This window comes from Nannobrachium achirus (assembly GCF_963921795.1).
Source record: "Nannobrachium achirus genome assembly, chromosome: 13".
In the NCBI taxonomy this organism is placed as follows: domain Eukaryota; kingdom Metazoa; phylum Chordata; class Actinopteri; order Myctophiformes; family Myctophidae; genus Nannobrachium; species Nannobrachium achirus.
Genome location: NC_137833.1, coordinates 44,817,804 through 44,838,844, shown reverse-complemented (window position 1 = coordinate 44,838,844; position 21,041 = coordinate 44,817,804). Strand labels below are relative to the sequence as shown.

Sequence of the window (21,041 nt, the reverse complement as noted above, 5' to 3'; positions counted from 1 at the left end):
ACCAATGTTAAAATGCTGCTCTGAGGGCACTTTGTCAATGCTGCTCTGAGGGCAGCTTAAATGATATGCAAAGAGCAATGCTGCTCTGGGGGCAGCCTAAATGACATGCATAGACCAATGTTAAAATGTTGCTCTGAGGGCAGTTAGTCAATGCTGGTCTGAGGGCAGCTTAAATGATATGCATAGACCAATGTTAAAATGCTGCCCTGAGGGCAATGAGATAGAGACACTAGTTTCTAGTGTATCTATCTCTCTCTGGAAGAGGTTGCACATGAACTCTGCAGCCGCACTGAGGCGCCTCAACACAACAAAATGATTTAAATAACATTGCAATTCAAGGCAGTTTGAACAGCTAATTTCAACAGAGTAGCTATGTAACAAGGCCAAGCTGCATTAGCTAACAACAGTAGCTTGCTAGCTATGTTTGAAAATTTTAACATTAGCAACCTGCTAGGTTGCTACATTTGAAAATGATTTAATTACATTACAATTCAAGGCAGAGTTGGAACAGCTAGTTTCAACATAGCAGACTATCTATGGTAACAAGGTTAAGCTACAGTGGCTAACATTAGCTAAATGAAATCAACACCTTGCTAAGTTAGTCAGCTAGCAAACCTTAGCTTAATGAAAGTTTCTAAATGTAGTTATAGCACACATCAACAAATTCATATTTAAAAGTCTTACCTTGCAGATGAAGCAATATGCTTAGGCAGTGTAGCGAGTAGTGAAGATTTTAATAGTTTAGTGTAGTAGTAGGCTTGCACTGAAGCAGTAGCAGGCTTTCACTGAAGGCAGCAGGAGCAGACTAACTGACTGACTGACTGTGATACAAAGATGGCTGCCGCTGAACAATTCAAAATTGCATTGAACCCGCCTCCCGCCCCGCCTCCAACTGTTACTGATTGGCCAGGCGCGAGGACCAATGAAATTGAATGCTGCCCTCAGGTCACATTCCAATCCTTATAAGTCACATCTGCCCATTGCTGTACTCTGTCATCTACTCTGAGCCACCCCACTCTTAACTGGTGAGTAGCGGTGAGGTGAGTCTGATAGGGAAGGATAAGCAGGACCCTAATTAGTTTATTTTGGGCTGTTTGGAGTTTAGTTTTCAGGGCTTGTGGTGCGTCACGATACCATACGTGGACTCCGTAGTCAAAGAGGGGCTGGATTATTGCACCAGCTATGGTCTTCAGTGTGTTGAAATTGACCATCGGGGCGATCCTCTGTAGGAAACGAGTTCGTTGGTTGATTTTATTTATTACTTTAGAAGTCATCTTTTCACTGGAAAGATTAGCTTCAAGGATGCATCCTAAGTAAGAGATTTCGTTTTTTCGTGTTATGACCTTGTCACCCACTTTGATTGTGAAGTTTTCAACTTTTTTGAGGTTATGATTTGATCCAAAGAGGATGGACTCTGGTTTTTCCCAGGTGAATTGATAATTTGTTGTCGTTAAGCCATGTGCAGATCTTACTTAGTTCAGAGTTAAGTGTCTTTTCAACCTGCAAGTGGTCCTTGCCCGAGACTAGGAGAGCCGAGTCATCCGCGAACAGGAACAGGTTGCAGTCGCAAGCAGATGCCATGTCGTTCACGTATATTAGGAACAACAGAGGTCCCAGTATGCTACCTTGAGGAACACCACAGCTTACTGGGAGGGGGGGGGACAGGTTACCGTTAATCTCCACCACCTGTTCCCTCCCCACCAGGAAAGATTGCATCCAACTCACTGCTGCGCTGTCAAGACCGATGGCTTTTAGTTTCTCAATCAGAATAGAATGATTTACGGTGTCAAATGCCTTCTGGAGGTCCATCATGACCATGCCGCTATATTTGCCGTCATCCGCTTCGCGTTTGATTTGGTCGGTCAAATAGAGAAGGCATGTGTCGGTAGAATGAGATTTTCTGAATCCAGATTGGAACTCGTAAATCAGATTATTCTCATCGAGATATCTTGCAATCTGTTCGTAGTCTATTTTCTCCATGACTTTGGATATGGAGCTAAGAATGGAAACGGGACGGTAGTTTCCAGGGTCTAGTTTGCTACCTTTTTTATGCAGGGGGGTTACTTTTGCTAGTTTGAAGTCCTGTGGGACATGACCCTGTTCGATGGAAAGGTTAATTATGTGGGTAATGATTGGCGCAATGGTGGCGGCTGAATCTCTGAGAAATCTAGCTGGAATTTTATCAAGGCCAGTGGCCTTGTGTTGAGGTAGGGCGCTCAGTTTTTTAAACACTTCATCAGTTGTCACTGTGGCAAGTTTAAAACTGTCTTTTCTGACGCCCAGTTTATTGTAGAATTTCTTAACAAATTTTACACCATACCGCCCATGATGGGGCGACCAGTCTTTCAACCAGTGAATGGGCCATGGTGGTAAAGGTTTTGTTAAGATGGGTAGCCACTTCACATTTGTCAGAAATGAGAGCGGCGTCCGTTTTGATGTTTATGCTGTGACATATGGTTTTAGGTTTTAAGCCTAATTGGTTGTTAAGCAACTTCCATAGGTCTCGTGGTTTGTTTTTGTATTCGTCAATTTTGACGTCGATGTAGTCTTTTTTGGCGGATCTAATTAGGGCGATTGTCTGGTTTCTGAGTTTCTTGCACTGAGCAGTAAGATGTTTGATTTGGATTTTGAGGTCAGGGTTGAATTTTATCTAAGCTTTTTGCAGCACTTACGTTTTTCATCGTACTTTTTGTCTCTGAGTCTAGCTGATTCGGTAATATCTGAGTTATACCATGGCTCTTGGCGGGCTTTAACCCTGGTGGTTTGCAAGGGGGCCACGTTGTCTAGAGCATCGGTCAATTTGGTTTTAAAACCACACCATGCTCCTTCGACATTTGTACACTGCAGTTCAGGGGAAAAGTCTGTATTCGCTAGTGTGTGATTTAAAGCCTCACTGGAGTAGTTTTTGAGGCTTCTAGCTACAACTGTTTTGTGGCCACTAGCCTTGGGTTTGTGTATTTTACGCGTACAGTAGATCATGTAATGATCACTAAGATACGATAGCCCCGCTAGCGGTGACTTTGGATTTGTCTGTGGTTACAATGAGATCTATGAGGGTTTGGGAGTGCTCCGTCACCCTAGTGGGTACGGTAACGAGCTGAGTGAGGCCATATTGATTACATAACCCATTAAAGGACTTGAACAGGGGTGTTTCTTTACGCAAAACATCAACATTCCAGTCGCCCAAAGCGTAGTACTCAATACCGTCCACCTTTGCTAAGTCAACACTGGAGATAATGGCATGGACTTCTACACAGGGCAATTCTTCCAACATAAGATGCTGCATTCAAGTTCAGGAGAGTTTGGACCGTGTCAGGCATATTTGCCTATAACTTATTCGCCTTAACGCATTTGGTCCTTTCGCCTGGCACTTTCGCATGGAGGAGAGTGTTTTCACCCACCCTGTCTGGCCAATTCGCCGCCGTTGAAGAGCCATTTCGCCTATGCTATCAGACTGTCCATGTTTGCATCTCTCTCTCTCTCTCTCTCTCTCTCTCTCTCTCTCTCTCTTGCTCTCTCTCTCTCCCCCTCCCTCTCTCTCTCTCTCTCTGTGGTCTTTTGTGTGAGGGACGCTGCGTGCATTTACGCGCACAGCTGCAGGAATGCATTTAAATTTAACACCGCACAAGCATAAACTTTCTGTGTCTGGTTCTGGTGCGCTCTCCTCTGCTCTGTGCCAAATTCTGTCTGTCTGTCTGTCTGTCTGTCTACCTGACACACAGACAGACATGTGCCCGGCCAGTGCGCTGCATCGCGTGTGTTGCCTATTTAAAGACACTCGACTTAACATTTTAAGCCAGGCAAAATGGATAAAAAACACGGACCCTTGAACATTTAGGCGAAATGGCTCTTCAACAGCGGTGAAAAGACTCTCCTTCACGGCGAAAGTTCCAGGCGAAAGGACCAAATGTGTTGAGGCGAATAAGTTATAGGCGAATAGGCTGGTGGTGACCGATGATAATGTCACGCGCTTAGATTGAACCTTGAAGTCTGTAACTCTCACAGTGTACAAAGGGAACCAAGTAACAACCATTTGTCACTACTAGGAGACAACATTGACATTTTGAGAACGATTGGCTTATTTCTCTCGCAAAATCTGGCAACACTGCTCACAGTCTCCACGTGACGCGTCACGTCACGTCACGTCACATCACGTCACGTGACGGCCGGGGTCAGTTGGATAAGAATGTCGTGTTACAAAACATGGAGCTGTATCTTATAACTCTATGAGCTTTATGATTAGCTTACTGTTTATATCTTTCACTCCTTGGATCACAGACAGAAGCCGTCAGGATGCTGCTGCCCACGTTAAGGTCGCTGGTCCTCTGCGGGGGTCGCAGTGTGGCTGCCGGGGGGAAAGCGTTCACACACAGCAGCAGCGTGAGTACACCGTATTAAAATGATGCTAACTGTGCTAACGTTATCGTTCACCTCGGGAATGAATAAAAAAGGTCAGACGATGCCGGCGTCGCTGGGCTGAATCTGATGCTGACAAAAACTGATCTACAAGCTATATCATCGCAGGGCTCGTTTTGTTGGCAAGCCCTGATCTGGAATATAAGATAACGTCTCCTACAGTCACGTATTGCACGTAGCCGGGGTCTTGTGCCGATATATTTGACTCCCTGATTCGGCTCCGTATCGGGGCTCAGACGCTCAGTAGAGAGGCTGGTTTGATTGATTGATTGATTGATTGAAGACTTTATTAGAAGTTTCAGTTTGCATAGGAAAAGGTACAGTTTCATGACAGTACAGTCAGTTAACTGGTACAAGGTCAACTAAAAGGTATGCATAGCACTGTTCTATCTGTCTGTCATTCAATGTTATATGTATAAGCCAAATAAGCCAAGTGCTTACTAGGATCTCCTTTTAGTTGACCTTGTACCAGTGAACTGTACCGTGATGAAACTGTACCTTTTCCTATGCAAACTTCTAATAAAGTCTTCAATCAATCAATCAAAGGAGATCCTAGTAAGCTACACAGGAAACCTTCATGTATCTCATAACATTGAATGACAGACGGATAGAACACAGTATGCAGTCAATATTGTAAGAAAAAAAAACTGCAAAAATATACACAGTAAATATTTACAATAGAAGGGTCAGGGGGAGGGTGAAGCTGGGCTAAGTTTGTTTTTACCAGTTACGGGTGGCTGCCGCCTTTAAGTGGTTTTTCAGGGTGATTTTAAAGGATGTTCATCCCTGGATGATCAGGACTGGGGCGGTGTAGCGGGGCTAGGGTGCACCACAGGCGGGTACGGTAGAAGTGACTAGGTAGGGTGGGTTGATACTCGATATGGAGAGGTGTGTAGTAGCTGTCAGACCTTAAAAAGTAGGTTTGCCTTTAAATTAAAATGGCTTGTCAGTTGTCAGAAACAACTGACAAGCCATTTGAATTAAAAGGCATTATTAGAAATATTATTGCATTATTAGAAATATTCACAAATCTTTTGTTCTGTAATAATTACTAGTGCTGTGCCCGGGGGTGTGCGATGAGGGATTGGATGTACTCAGAAAAAAATTGGAATACCCAGATCAGAATTGTCACCGTCGATGTCCAGTTCAGCTGTGCAATGCCTGTTGTATCCGTCTGTCTGTCTTGCATTCTTTTATGCCCATATATGGTGTTGCGTGTCCAGAAATTTGGGCACTGTAGTGATGTCAGTTGGGCTTTGTTGATGTCAGTTGGGCATTGTTACCATGGTGGGCGACACTGTTTAGTATCAGTGATGTCAGCATGACAGACGGTCAGACGGTGGATGGACAGACAGACATTCGGTAAATTAATAGTTAGATAAGTGAAATGAAATATAGGCCTGATCTTAACCACTTGTGTGATTGGGGACTTCCTGCAGACCCACTGATGTAGTCACTAGGCAGAGCTGGTAGTGGAGTGAGGTGGGTTAGGGTCGTTTCATACCGTTATAAGGAGCCTAACTAATTTCGGTTCGGGAGGACGCCCCGACCCGAAATTATTTAGGTTTGGGGGGAGTTCATCCATACTTTCTTAACGGCTAGTGCCGAAGTTGCTTGTAAATATTGGAGGTCCGTGGCATGACAACGTTTGTGGCCGATGAATGAGCATTGCAGGGGGATACAAATTTGACTTTCCCTCGCGCTGCACGCTGAATGACTGGAGGTCCAGTGAGTGAGTAGCAGCTCCAGCGGGGCCGGGGTCTCTTCTCTCTCTCACACTCACAAACGCTCGATCGAGCTCTGTAAAAACATTTAATCTACAAGCTCACATTATAGACTTGCCGCCTCCCTTGCTGCATGCATGTCATCACACAGTCACAACTCGTCGTGGAAAACCTATCAACACGGACACTAGCAAATAGCAATTAGCTTTTGTCTTTAAAACGGTCGGCAACGCGTTAGCGATACACGCAGCTGTGTGTGTGTGTGTGTGTGTGTGTGTGTGTGTGTGTGTGTGTGTGTGTGTGTGTGTGTCGCGCGCGCGCCTCCCAGTCCACCACTCTTCGTCTCCAGCCACAGCGAGAGACAGCTGACTTGTGTCCGCTCTGCGAAGCCCAATACTCGGCCACACAAGCATTTGAAAGTCGGCGTGTCTCCCTCCCAAACGACCGCTGTTTCCTTGGATTCACAGCCGAGAATATGAACGTGAAGCCGGGCTGAATGAATGAGAAGCCACCGCTGAGTACCGAAATTAAGTCGGGAGGTCACAACATTTCGTCAGCACCGTAGAGCCGAATTTAGTCGGTTGACGCGCCCCCGAACCGGGGGATACGAACCATATTTGGGTTTGCCTAGAGCCGAACCGAACTTAGTTAGGCTCCTTATAACGGTATGGATCGACCCTTAGGATGCACCTTGGCGGGTAGAGAGCGTGGCTCTTGTGACCAGATCAAAAGGGGTAAAGAATGACATTTATGTCATTGACACAGTTCTGTAAAAATTAACACTGGTTTAAAGTTAGCAGCTCTGTTGGGTGAGTCGATTCCGTCAGGGGATCGGTTTCCTTAACGCCGCCTTCTGCTCGATCTCCAGATGCAAACGCTAACCAAAAACACCTCTTTATGTTTATTCTGCTACAACAGAGGAGTCCGCAGCTGCGACAGTGGATGGTAAAGAGAACTCAGAGCACCATCACAGCGGAAGCAGGGACAGGTTCTACTCCGGCCGCCATCACTGTACCCAACGCTGCCACCAATCGCATCGTTGGTCGCTGGTTGGTGGGATGCAGCGGACTGGTGGTGGGGGCCATTGTTCTGGGGGGAGTCACCAGGTAAATAAACAGCTATGTGGTTGTGTCCATAATGATGCAGTCCTACTCTTTTACAAACAGGGCTGTCACAATCACAGATTTATCCCAATAAGACCTAAAAAATACAAATAACTGTCTTCTAAATGTTGTTTCTTTATCTTTATTATGAGTTTTTAATGGACGCCATTCTAAGGACCCCTAGAATTATATGTATTTGACAGCAGACCCCATCTCAAAATATTTATTTCCAGGGATCCCCAGAAGCAAAGATTTTAGTAAAAAAATGTCACTTTAAAATAATATATATATTCAAAGATTTGCACAAATGTTCAAGTTTTTTCAAAAATAGCAGATCTACAAGCTCATAGCGCAGCACTCTGTACCACGTGATGAGCTTGTGCATCTGCCATTTTGAATAGCTAAAGTATAAAAAATAATACATCCTTTTTTTGTTTGATGTGATCAGGTTGACTGAGTCGGGGCTGTCCATGGTGGATTGGCATCTTGTGAGAGAGATGAAGCCCCCTCAGACCCAAGCCGAGTGGGAGGCTGAATTCTCCAAGTACCAGCAGTTTCCAGAGTTCAAAATGTAAGATCTAAAGCAGTCTCAACTCAAAAACTCAACCTTTACTGGATCAGTGCCCATACTTGAAATGCATTTTCAGAGCATGTTTATTTTAATCATGAATTATAATTAAGATTTCCGACTTGGATCAATGGAACCAACATAGTATACTTAAGTTCTTATTTATTGGTATGATCATCATGATACATGATACGTTTTGAATATTAATGTCATTATTATCATTTAAATCATAGTATTTTGCCAATTATTTTGGGGTCTCGCAGCCCACCATCTCAACCTTGGGAACCATTGATCTATTCTAAACCTACGGATTGAAGCATGGTCAAACAGACATCTCCCATTGATTATGCTCTGAACTCTGTTGTCATCACGTGTGTGCATCTACAGAATGAACCACGACATGACTCTGCCAGAGTTCAAGTTCATCTTTTACATGGAGTGGGGCCACCGTATGTGGGGCAGGCTGGTTGGCCTGGCGTACATCCTGCCCACCATGTACTTCTGGAAGAGGGGATACTTCAACCGCTCCATGAAGTGGCGAGCAGTGGGCCTGTGTGGGTTTGTCTTCTTCCAGGTGAGCCACATAACAGTTAGAGTCGTAAAGGGATGAGAGCAAAAGGATCGCGGCAGTGATTCGTCTTTACTTGACACTCGATGTTGCTTCTTACAAGCAACCATTGTGGACAGATGGGTAGCAATAGCAGGTCATGATAAATTACCCCAAAGAACCCGGACATACTCAATAAGTGTAGCATTGATTGAATCTAGGAACCCATTTAATTAAAGAGGTGGTGCCATTGTTTTGTACTTTTTCTGTTTTGTATGTGTCTATGGAGTTACAATTATTCTAACTAGCCCTTACCCGTTCAAAGATATGAGCTCCAAAATGAGGGGTCCACCCACTATCCCGACTATCCGCTGTTCCGACATGGTCGGCAGGTTAGTTACTTAGCGTCGGCAGGTTAGTTACTTAGCGTAAGGCAGGTTAGTTACTTAGCGTAAGGCAGGTTAGTTACTTAGCGTCGGCAGGTTAGTTACTGAGGTAAGGTTTACTGAGGTTAGGTTTAGGGTTGGGGGTAGAGTTAGGGTTATAGTTTTAGTGTCGGAACACCGGCCCGTCGGAATATTGACGCGGACCCCCAAAATGATGTGCAGTGTGTGGGTTATGGGATGTGCACTGTGCACACAGTATATGAGGGATGGAAAGTAACTTTAACTGGTGCTTGCATGATGTAGGAGCATCAATGTAAGAAACCCGTTTTGTTTAATGGCTACAGAGATACTGTCCCCCCCCCCCCCCCCCCCCCAGCCCGCCCGCCCACCCGCCCGCCTGCACACACACCCGCCTGCCTGCATGCACACACACACACACACACACACACACACACACACACACACACACACACACACACACACACACACACACACACACACACACACACACACAGAGCTGGTTAAACATTTTGCCTCAAGCTAGATGCAGAATAGATGTGCCTCATGCTAGATGCAGAATAGATAGTAGATACAGCATAAAAATGCTAATATACAGCATACGATTTGTGAAAGTGACAAACGGCCTTCACAGTTATGTCAGGTGTGTTCATATGCTGATGGTGATGCGATTTCAGATCAATTGCTCCAGCCACCGAGGAGAAACGCTGGGACAGACAGACAGACAGACAGACAGACAGACAGACAGACAGACATTTGCAAAATTATAGTATAGACCGACCACCGGGTGAGGTTATAATGTGCAAATTTGTCTTCCCTGTGTATTTTTGGTTTCTTCCTAAAAGCTGAAAGACACGGATTCGAAAAACACAGATGTAATGTCATCATAAAATAATATATCAAAATGCTGCTTTTACCACTGTTAAGCTTTTATTATGCTATCACTCTACTGTTGATATGATACCTGACGTTCCAATCTTTGAATTTCTGTGAAGTTGGCTGTAAAATTAGTTCAACACTGGCATAATGTTCGTAATTGTTTACAAAGTGCTCCTAAACAAAGGACCTCCTGAACTTAAATTAGTAGACCCTCAGGTCATTTATCTCCAAACTCAGAGATTGCTTTTAGTGTTTGTGCCCTACACATTAAATATGGACTCCCCGATATCATGAGGACATTTTAGAAACATGCTTGCAAACTGTAATATTTTTAGTTGTAACTAGGAATAGTTTTTGTCATTAAATAACATTGAGAAATTATTTTTTTGTAAATTCTCAGGGGCTGCTGGGCTGGTACATGGTGAAGAGTGGTCTAGAGGAGAAGCCAGAGTCGTACGACATCCCACGGGTCAGTCAGTACCGACTGTCTGCCCACCTGGGTTCTGCCCTGCTGCTCTACTGCGCCAGCCTGTGGACGGGCCTCACCATGCTGCTGCCGCCCCACAAGGTAACCACACCGTCTGCACACCGTGCTGCCAGATTCTGTGAGAGAAATAAGCAAGCAGTTCTAGGAAAACAAGCCCAAAAGAATCTACTATTATAGGTCACAGTATACATTAGCTGTTTGAAAATCCAATCTACTGTACAAGCGCACAGCCCATTGTGAGCTTGTAGATTTTGCTATTTTCAAAAAATTATCTTGAAATAAAATGTGACATATTTGGGGGATTTTTGAAACTCTACCAACACACTGGCACAGGGCTGAGGCTCCCTGGCCCAAACGATTTTAGACGGGGATTAGGGACGAATACATATTCATTTATTATACTACACCCATATGCAGAGTTGGTGGGTCTAGTATTTATGAATGCTCGGTCTCTCTCTTCCCTCAGCTGGCTGATACCAAGCGCCTGGCCCAACTCAGAAGGTTTGCCAAGGGCACTGGAGGACTGGTTTTCCTTACTGCTCTATCAGGTATGACCCTTTGCAATGTCCCAGTACCCAATGTTGTGTGGATCTGGTCCGTACAAAACAGATTTTAAATTGTATTTTGTCTAATTCCCAGTTAAAGTGTTTAAAACATGGCTGAACAGTTGTGCATTTTATACTCACCTGATGAAGATCCTGTAAGAGTCGAAACATTGTCACCTTGATTAAGTGATCTTTTACCTGAAGCTGGTGTGCAGGCTCTATCTTTTTTTAAATATGAGTTGTTTTGGCCTAGCACCCACTGTCGATGTGCGTGTAACTACTAACTAGGTATGCTTCGTACATAATGGAATATAAACTGTAATCAAGTAATTGGTTAATTAAGTAGTTCTTTGGAATGCTGTGCATTTGTTGCGGGGCTTTGACGCTGGTCTGATGTACAACTCCACACTGTGTTGCAGGTGCATTTGTTGCTGGGTTAGATGCCGGGTTGGTCTACAACTCCTTCCCAAAGATGGGCGAGCGATGGGTGCCTGATGACCTGCTGGCCTTCTCCCCTACCCTCAAGAACTTCTTTGAGAACCCCACCACTGTGCAGTTTGACCACCGAATATTTGTATGTCAAACATAACTCCCATAGTTTTGGTCAGTCCTTTCTATGGAATACAGTACATGTGTGGCCTTCATTTTGATTTTATTTTGACAAACACATCGGTCTTGTTGTAGCGTCAGTGACAATAATTGTCCCGGAAGCAAAATGAAAATAAGTCAGGTTGATGATTAATTGTCACACAAATAGGGTTCATAATCAATAATATAAGAAATAGCAGCAATAGCTATTCTACAAACGTACAGCGTGTCACAAAGTTGCTATTTTTGGAAATGTTTTGAAAATGTATGGAAATTTTTTAGCATGGAAACGATTATGCAAAACAATGATGTAATTAATTGTGACAGGCCTAATCATGACTTTATTGTGTCTGACTTCCTCGATAATCTTGCTGTGTGTGGTTGCACACACACTATAATGTATATCGTCGTTGACGGGTGGAAACCTCGTATCTCCAAGTTTCAAATGTGTACATTCTTCCGTAATAAAGCCCTGCTTCATCAGACAAGGCTGTCGCACAAAAGTAGTGAAAACAGCAGATCTACAAGCACACAACGCCTCGCACCGCGAGGCGTTGTGTGCTTGTAGATCGGCTGTTTTCACTAGTTTAAATCATTTTTTAAATGATAAATGCAAAACGAACGGTTTTGGACATACAAGGTTTTCACCCGACAACGGCGAATCCATCTCTTTGAGCTTTTAAGCCTTTTCTTCTCTGCTCTCCAGGCAATTTCGTCGTTGACGGCCATTACAGGCCTCTATATGTACTCCAGGAGGATGGTGCTGCCCAGGAGGGCCAAGATCGCCATCAGCCTCCTTACAGCGATGGCTTATGGACAGGTACTGTAGGATTTTAGTCCTGGAGTTTTTACAGTAGTTTGACACCACTGGGCACTAGGGATGGCCAACGGTTAACCGTTAAACCGATAAGAAATTGGTTACCGGTAAGCACTAACGGTTAATTTTGACCGATGAAAAAAGAAAAGAAAAGGGAAATCAACCCATGTGTCACACCAAAAGCCCCGTACACCAATATCTACTCAACATCAAGTCACCAACCATGCAACTAAACGCGCTGTGGTCACAACATTCTGGACACCAATGTCTGTGTAACATCCATGCACTCATGCAACTGCGTCTGCGACGCTGCTGTACACGCTGACTTGTTCATCAGGAAACAAATGCTCCCTCGTCGGATTTTACAAAACAGACCCCCGCCGTCACATTGAATCCCGTTTAAGAAGAGCTTAAAACACAACTTTCTAATGTTACATGTTGATGACGTGAGGAACGCTAAAGTGGTCTTGGTTACATAGTTGGCTATGCGAAAATAACAAACCTCAAGAGTCGCAAATTCAATGATCGCTGCATCAGCACACACAAAACATGGGCGAGAGAGAAGAAAATGAATAAAATGGACATCACGTTTAGCCAATTCAACCATTCCAAAAGTCATACGATTGGAAGTCATTTCTCGACATGCGGCTACATGCGAGCGTCTCCGCCGCCTCGCTGCTGCTGCTGCTGCTGTTTTGTTAGGCGACTGCCAGGGAGTCCACAGAATTTTAGAGAGGCATGGGCTGACATTTATAAAAGGGCCTTTTCAGACGGATAAAAGTTAAGGGCTCAAGCCCCTTTTGCTGTATGTGCGCACGTGCCTGGCGGCAGCGCATCACATTACACTGAGCATTTCAATCCCACCGTTTCTTTGCAAAAACACATTTCTTTTAGAAAACATTTGTATTCTTGTCTCTCCCAGTTTTATTGTTTTTAATGTGTAAATGTAGCACTTTATTATGGGGAAAAACGTGTGTAGGCCTATTTTCCTTTTTTAAATCGCTAAAATAGCGCATTTCTGAACACATTTCCTTAACGGTTAATGGTTAATTAACTGATAAGGCCTGACGGTTATCGGTTAAGAAAAAATCTCCATTTGGCCATCCCTACTGGGCACCATTTTTGATTATTATTTTAAGATTAGAGCATTTGAAGTGGTCAAACTAGCAACATATTCAGAGGCATCTTCCATAAAATCGTAATACTCTCTGCCAGTGGTTCTCAACCTTTTCAGGCCATGACCCCCAAAATAATCATATTTTAACTGGAGACCCCCTACTCTGACAAGCGCTAAGAGATGAGGCATTACATTTTGTATAACACGGTTCTATTGTGAAAATAGTAGATCTACATGCTCACGCCTCAAACGCAATTTCACAATTTCTGCCTCTAATATTAGACAATTTGGCCAATGTTTAATTTGTCATTTTAGAGGTATTAAAACGTCCTTAAATTGTCACTTTAGAAATGTCCATATACCCTCTATACACTTAAAACTTTGTTGGTTTGTTTACTGTTGAGTGAGAAAAGAACGTTGCGCATTAAGTTAATCATCTGGGGACCCCACAAAATAATTTGGGGACCCACAGGTTGAGAACCACTGGCATAAGTGGTTAACATTGGCTGTGTGTTTGTGTTCACTCAGGTGGCCCTTGGCATCAGCACCTTGTTGCTCTATGTGCCCACCCCTCTGGCAGCAACCCACCAGTCAGGCTCCGTGGCCCTTCTGTCCCTGGCAATCTGGGTCCTGGCCGAGCTCCGCAAGGTGGCCAAGTAAATGCCTGCTGCAGGCCTGTGGATTAAACCCCTCCGCCCCCAGTCAGTTCCATCAGCGTGAAACGTTGCACGCACACTCCCAGTGGGGCCAGGCAGGGACGAACCTCCACCCCCATTTCATATTGGCCTCATGGTGGCACTATAAGAGTCTGCTTCGTGTTTTGGCCTAAAACTCTTGAACTGTAGGTCATACATTTTTTTTCCTTTTTTTTTTTTGCCCTGGATTCCTTGGATAATGATACGACTCTGAATTTAGGTCCCACCCTCACTATGGTAACACTGACCTAAGATCTTCAGCCAATTTACCATTAAGCTTTTCATACTCCATATCATATCATTGTGTCCGGACGGCCATACCTCACAACTGACCTGGATATAGGCAATGCTGCCTGTTGGAGATCTGCGCCCAAAGGAGAGCACTTTTCTAGTTCGACCATGCCTCTTGTTGAGAGAGATGATGTTTTATTTTTGGAGGGAGGAAGGGGTTTGACCATCTGTTAACTTCTCTATTACACTAGACGTTATGCAAATTAAAATGGACTCTCCACCCTGTATCAGGCTCTGTAGTGTACAGTGAAGGACACATATTTGGCTTGAAGCCAGAATACTAATGGAACTGTAATTAGTTACCCTTCGTGTATTTTGGTCTTCTTCTTTTTAAGCTTATGAGCGAGGAATTGTGCTGGTCCTATATTGCCTTATGTCAGAGTAGGATCTATTAAAGCTACTGTAAGTTTTCTCTCTCTCCTGACAGAGAGGTGATGATCTGAAGTGCAGTGAAGATGGCGGTGCATCTAGTGTTCAAATCAAACCCTTATTGGAGTTGTCAGCCACCAGGGTCTAAAGTTCTCCATGGAAGAACATGAAGTATGTTGTATTAACATACTATAAAAATATTGTATTCCGATAGCATAATTGCCCAATCATATTTTTAAGGTTTTCAGAAAAGAAGTGAAAAATCGTTATCTGCCTAAGTCATGTTTATCTTTTGATTGAATACTTTATGAACAGTTTGCAAAAAAGGCACAGTGGCACAGCTTTATACAAAAGAATGCTAGGTGGATAACCCAATGAGCCTAGGGTGTGTTTCCATTGAGATCCTGTGTATTCAATTCATCGAGCAGATCTGCCTTTATTCATCTCTGCCTAACTCTACTCGCCTAATCAGAATGCTTGTTTCATTAAAAAAAAAAGTAGTTCCGCATAAGTGAAAAGTTTAGACTTAGAGGGAAAGAAGCAGAAATGTCAATTTGACCAAAAAATAACGTAGGCAATCATGCTTAGAGGAAATAAGCTCAGGATTGTAACTTTAACAGTCTACCTTAAACTGGGGACAACTTTGCGCCATTCGACTAAATTGAACGCTGTATTATGTGTACAGGTAAATTATTTCTTAAATATCTTTTGTTTTGACCTTGTGCCGATAATTTATAAGGTATTATGAAAAGAAAAGTGGTATCTTGGATTAGTTTTTGTAATGTATGTATATAGTTGGAAATGCAAATGTAACGGCACTGTCTAAACCGGAAATAAAAGCACTTATTATGAAGACTTTGCAATTAGTTCTCCAGTCAATGTTTTGCATAGCAACTGTGATTTCCTTTATTGTCTGTACAAAATATACACATCTTGAATAATGCAATGCAACCAGTTGAGGCTAGCTCACTAGACACTGTCAGTACAACGGGTTAGTAGTAGGTTCTCATTGCTCTAGACACAGTACATGCGGGCATAGACAGGTTTCACTCCTGGTCAGGACTAGTGGAAGTCAAACATCTGCACTGGCAAGGACCAACGAAGACAGACCACTCTTCCCCCCCCCCTCAAAGTAAAATCAAAGTAGAAAAATAACGTAAACGTAACCACTTAAACCCCGTTTCGTTGCTGTCGGGACAGAAACCTCTGATCTCAGAACATTTTGTGTTCTCTCACAATTGACCACTTGATCATACTACAGCATCACACACAAGTATCAGATCTTCAAGCTCAAAGTGAAGCTTTGCCGTTTTGACCTTGGCGATTTTAGCCCATCGTAGCTCACGTATGGTCGTAGAGACCAAGCCCCGTGTTTACAATGGGTTCGGGCAGAGCGACTTAATTAGCCAGCCCTACAACTACACCAACATTCAGATTTCACAAGTGCATAATAAAGTCTCACTCTTGTCTAAATACGGTATGGCATTCTATAATTACCCATATCCTCCATGTTCTTTAATAAGAAGCCTTTTTATCCGATCGCTTTCTGTTTCCCCATGTATTTCCTGGCGTTACCCATGCGCACCAACCCCATTGAGATAAACAGACAGCGATTGGATAAAAAGGCATCTAATTAAAGAACACGGAGGATACAGGTAATTATAGAATGCTGTATCGTACGTATTTAGACAGGTGTGAGACTTTATTAAGCACTTTGTTTTGGAAATCTGAATGATGGTGTAGTGTAGTTGTAGGGGGCTAAATAAGACACTCTGCCTGAACCCTGTGTTTACACAGGAACATGACGGTCAGGGCTTGGTCTCTACAACCATGTGTGAGCTAGGATGGGCTAAAATCGCTTTGGGAAACCCGGCCCTTGTCAATCTAGCTACTTTTGCCATTTTAAAGGAACCGTTTTGGAAGTAGGAGGTTTCCACCCGACAGACGATATGACTGGAGTACCCCAGGGCTTTACTTTAGATCCACTAGTATTTCCCTCTACACCAAATCTCTTCACCGAAAATAGACGATCTACAAGCTCTCAATGTGTCGCAGTGCACTGTAAGCTTGCACTGTAAGATTTGCTATTTCCACCGAAAGTATGCCCCCCAGAATAATGGAGACGCTAGGTATAAGTGGTTATAAGTGAAAAGAGTAAACACTGGGAAAATAAAAAATTACAAAGGTTGGAAGTGCATAATGATCAGGGACTTATTAACTGCACAACAGGATAATTTGTGACACCATTCATGCTTATTCAATACAATCTTGGCTATGAGTGAGAAGGTGATGTGTTCTAGACATTATTGCTTATACTGTATGCCTCTTCATTCCCTCTGTAATATAAAGACCTTACTGTATGTGATGAACATGGTGGTGGCATGGTATGGTACTCAGTTAAAAAACATGTGTTTCATCTGGTTGGGTGTGGTTTAGAACAGGGGTCTTCAACGTTAGTCGAGAGAGAGATGAAGCAGGGACCCCCAAAACCTTTTCATAGATTCCATATATAGTTTAATTGACAGAACAATTGTCAGTGTATTTGGATTCGTCCCAATTATTGTTTGTTTTCAGATATTTAACCACTTGAATACTTAATAAACATGACCTTCTCCTCTACACCAAAGCTCTTTGCCGAAAATAGCCGATCTACAAGCTAGTTCTGCTATTTTTGGAGCGGTGAAAGCGCTCCCAATAGACAGGTATGTCTGTGGCTGGCTGGCTGGCTGGCTGGCTGGCTGGCTGGGTATGTCTGTAGCCTGGCAATACCTTGAGTGGCCACACAAGTTAAAGGAGGGGCGCTATTGTGCAGGCACAAACACACACGCACCCACACACACACACACACACCGAGGTTTGATTTTGTCTAAAGTTTGGACACTATAAGGTTAAAGTGGATAATATAAAAAAAAGAGAAAAAAAAGTTTCTGTCACACAAAGATTTGGAGGACCCCCTGTAGTAACTCTTGAGGACCCCCTAGGGGTCCCGGACCCCCGTTGAAGACCATTGGTTTAGAAGGATGTAGCAGTTTCACGGCTCTGAGCAACCAAAGCTTGTGGATCTGCTACTTATGATGCTTATAATTATGTGACGCTGTAGTATGAACAAAGTTACAATGGAATTAAGAGGCTTCTGCCCAACAGCATATATTGAAATTAGCGTATGGTTGAGAAACATTGACATTCAACATAATCCAGTGGTTCTCAACCTTTTCAGGCCGGGACCCCCAAAATAATCATATTTTAACTGGGGACCCCCCCACCCTGACGAGCACTAAGAGTTGAGGCATTACATTTTGTATAACACGGTTCTGTTGTGAAAATAGAAGATCTACATGCTCACAACGCCTCGCAGGCTATTTTCACAATTTATGTCTTTAGTATTTGACAATTTGTCCAATGATTAATTTGTCATTTTAGAGGTAAAGTCCATAAATTGTCACTTTAGAAATGTGCAGATACCCTCTATACTCTTATACTGTATGTTGGTCTGTTTACTGTTGAGTGAGAAAACAATGTTTCACATTAAGGTAAGTTAATCATCTGGGGGCCCCCCAAAATAATTTGGCGACCCCCCTGGGGTCCCGACCCACAGGTTGAGAACCACTGACATAATCCATGGTTTGCCCTGCAGAAATGTATATTGGCAACAGGTTGAAACAACAGTAACATTTCAAGGAGGTAAAACCTCGATATAAATTGATGATCAATAAACAACTTATGGTTTTGGTTGCTTTGCTTAAACCTACGCGACATAACACCTGTTTTTTTGGGAGTCCTGGTAGCTGAGACATATTCATTGTCAGTCGTTCAAATGTAAAGGCCCTGAACGCTCATACAGGGTGTTTTCAGTTACTCAGACTGTTACAGTTTTCTGCACAAAGGGGAACGGTTTTACTCCGTTCAGACTTTATTTTATGAAAGTAGACGATCTACAAGTTCAATGTGTCACACTCACACAACGCATTGTGAGCCTGTAGGTCTGCTATTTTCAAAAGATTTTGTAGAATTCTGCATAATAACTTTCTAATCTTGGTACATTTTGATACCACTATTGTGCTTTCACTCAAGCAAATCTTTTATTCAGACTTGTAAGAGAGCACTTCTACGTTGCAGTAATACTTTAACACGTTTGTAATGTTTCCACCACTGCTTGTGAGATGAAACGGTCACCATAGCTTCACCCATATTCAACCTGTCATGACGTGTAATCAGTGAGCGTAACTGTAAACACCTGTGTGAGAGTCCAGGGCCTCTTGAATGAACACAGTCAAATGGCTTGGGTGTGGATGTACTGTAAAGTTTACTTACAAGGGGCCATCGTTGTTATCAGAGCGTATTATTTGCCAACACAAACCACAAGCGGGGGCCTGTGAAGCACACTGCCATGTTAGGTCGTTGTGTCCCCACATCGCCTTTCAAACCAACCAGGTGTCTTAGCAAAGGGATGAAGCTGGGAACCCCACTATATTGTAGGGATGGGACGATATGAAAATGTCACATCACGATGATTGTGACAAAAGAAATCGCGATTTACGATATTATCGCGATAATCAAAATCCATTATTCTGGGGCGGAACATTTGCCAAAAAATAGTAGATCTACATGCTCGCTTGTAGATCGGCTATGTAGCTTGTAGACCGGCTATTTTCTGGCAAAGTCATTTGATAGAGTGAAAAAAAGACTGTATCAAGTACGTGTATTATAAGTACATTTTACCAATTGAGGGTTTAAATGGTACCGGATATGCAGCACGTCAAATAAAAGGTGAATTGATCCCAGTGCACGACGGGGGACGATATCACGTTAATTAAATCTCCGCGATACGATTATCGTGAGTGTTTTTTCATCAGAATAAATAATATCACTTATTGTCCCATCCCTACTACATTGTGTACCATTTGTGTTGCAGATTTAACCTTTTCATCGTTTCATGCACAGAGCCATTGGCTATCATCAGTGTTGTTTTTTAGGCTTTAATTTTTTTAACATTTAACCTTGTAAACTTGACCTTTGGCTCTGTATTTGGTTTGCTCCTTTTTCCTTCTACACCAAACCTCTTTGCTGAAAAAAGCCGATCTACAAGCTCCGAAATACAATAAATGCCTCGTGGGGCGAAGCATTTGAGCTTGTATATCTGCAATTTTTGGCTGTAATGTTCTTCTCCAAATAAGGGTTGAAGTGGTTAATGTAATGTAATCACACAAAGATTTGGCGGCCCCCACCTAACTCTGAGAGGGGAGGCTCTCTCCATTCCGACATGTCGCCACTCCGAAATTGACTTCTTATTGTCGGAGTGGCGACACTCCCATGGGCCTAAGGTTTAGGGTTCGGGTTAGAGATAGGGTTAGTGTCGGAATGGAGACATGTCGGAAAGGAGACATGTCGGAGTGGAGAGATGCACTCCTCTGAGAGGACCCCCTGTTGAAGACCCATGCACTAAACCACATGTCCCTCTCTCTTCTACGTTGGGCTCCATTTGTCACAACACACAATGATAGTGACTGAAAATAATGTCTTCAATTTCAGTGTCTTGACTCTTTGGTGTTACAGAATGAAGAGGGAGGAGGGTATGGGGTTGAGAACAGCATCTCACTCACTCACTCACTAACGCATGCACACCTTTGGATTAGTGGAATGGAATAATATGAAGAAAAAAAAGTTATTCAGAATTTCTTTTTTTCTTTTAAGTGGTAGAACCTGCTGCAACCACATGACAAAGTTTTCTGTTTACATGTTTCACAAATACACCATTGGTAATCTAATAATTCCCACGGAATGTACATTATTGAAAAGACTAGTACTACTGTGGCATACCGGTCCCATGTTTAGAGCAAGGGTTCCCAAACCTTTCAGGCTGTGACCCCCCAAAAGAATAATCATATATGAGCTTGTAGACTGGCTATTTTCACAATCTTTCTTCACAGAATATTTGACAATTTGGTAGTAAGTCCTTAAATAGTCACTTAAGAAATGCAGATACCCTGTATTCACTTATACTTTATGTTGGTTTGTTTACTGTTGAGTGAGAAAACAATGTTGCCTAATCAACCTAATCATCTGGGGACCCCCCAAAAGCATGTGGAGACCCCCCTTGGGGGTCCCGACACCCAGTTTTGGAACAGCTGGTTTAGAGAAGCCTTGCGTCTCTATCAACCTTATCTCCACAGAATAGGCTCTATCCACAACTTTCCAACATCCCATCGTGCATTGCGCAGAAGTTGCACGTAGCTTCCGGCGCCGCAGCCGAGTGTGATCTACAAGCTCACAACGGTTGCATCTGCGACGCGACGTGAGCTTGTATGTCTGCTGTTAACCGGAAGTGTGGTGCAAAAAATTCTCCAGTAAATTCCCACGGAAAGAGGTGGATACATAGCAGTCATATTGTAAAGATATTGGGGCCCTCCCTTCCTTTACTTCCTTAATCCTTAGGTGTTACCAATGATAGTAATGAAGGCGCTGTCCCATTTAGTGTAGCACAGTGGCTCTCA

The 21,041-nt window shown here is 43.3% G+C and overlaps 1 protein-coding gene across 1 annotated transcript; it reads left to right on the top strand.

Moving 5' to 3' along the window:
• The first annotated feature begins 4,184 nt into the window (after positions 1 to 4,184).
• Positions 4,185 to 15,376, top strand: LOC308296576 (heme A synthase COX15-like). Its single transcript, XM_080739888.1, has 9 exons — positions 4,185 to 4,380; positions 7,059 to 7,246; positions 7,692 to 7,814; positions 8,199 to 8,385; positions 10,042 to 10,209; positions 10,595 to 10,676; positions 11,093 to 11,247; positions 11,968 to 12,081; positions 13,724 to 15,376. Exons 1-9 carry the CDS (start codon positions 4,294 to 4,296, stop codon positions 13,853 to 13,855), a joined length of 1,236 nt encoding a protein of 411 aa, XP_080596014.1. The 5' UTR covers positions 4,185 to 4,293; the 3' UTR covers positions 13,856 to 15,376.
• The last annotated feature ends 5,665 nt before the right edge of the window (positions 15,377 to 21,041 follow it).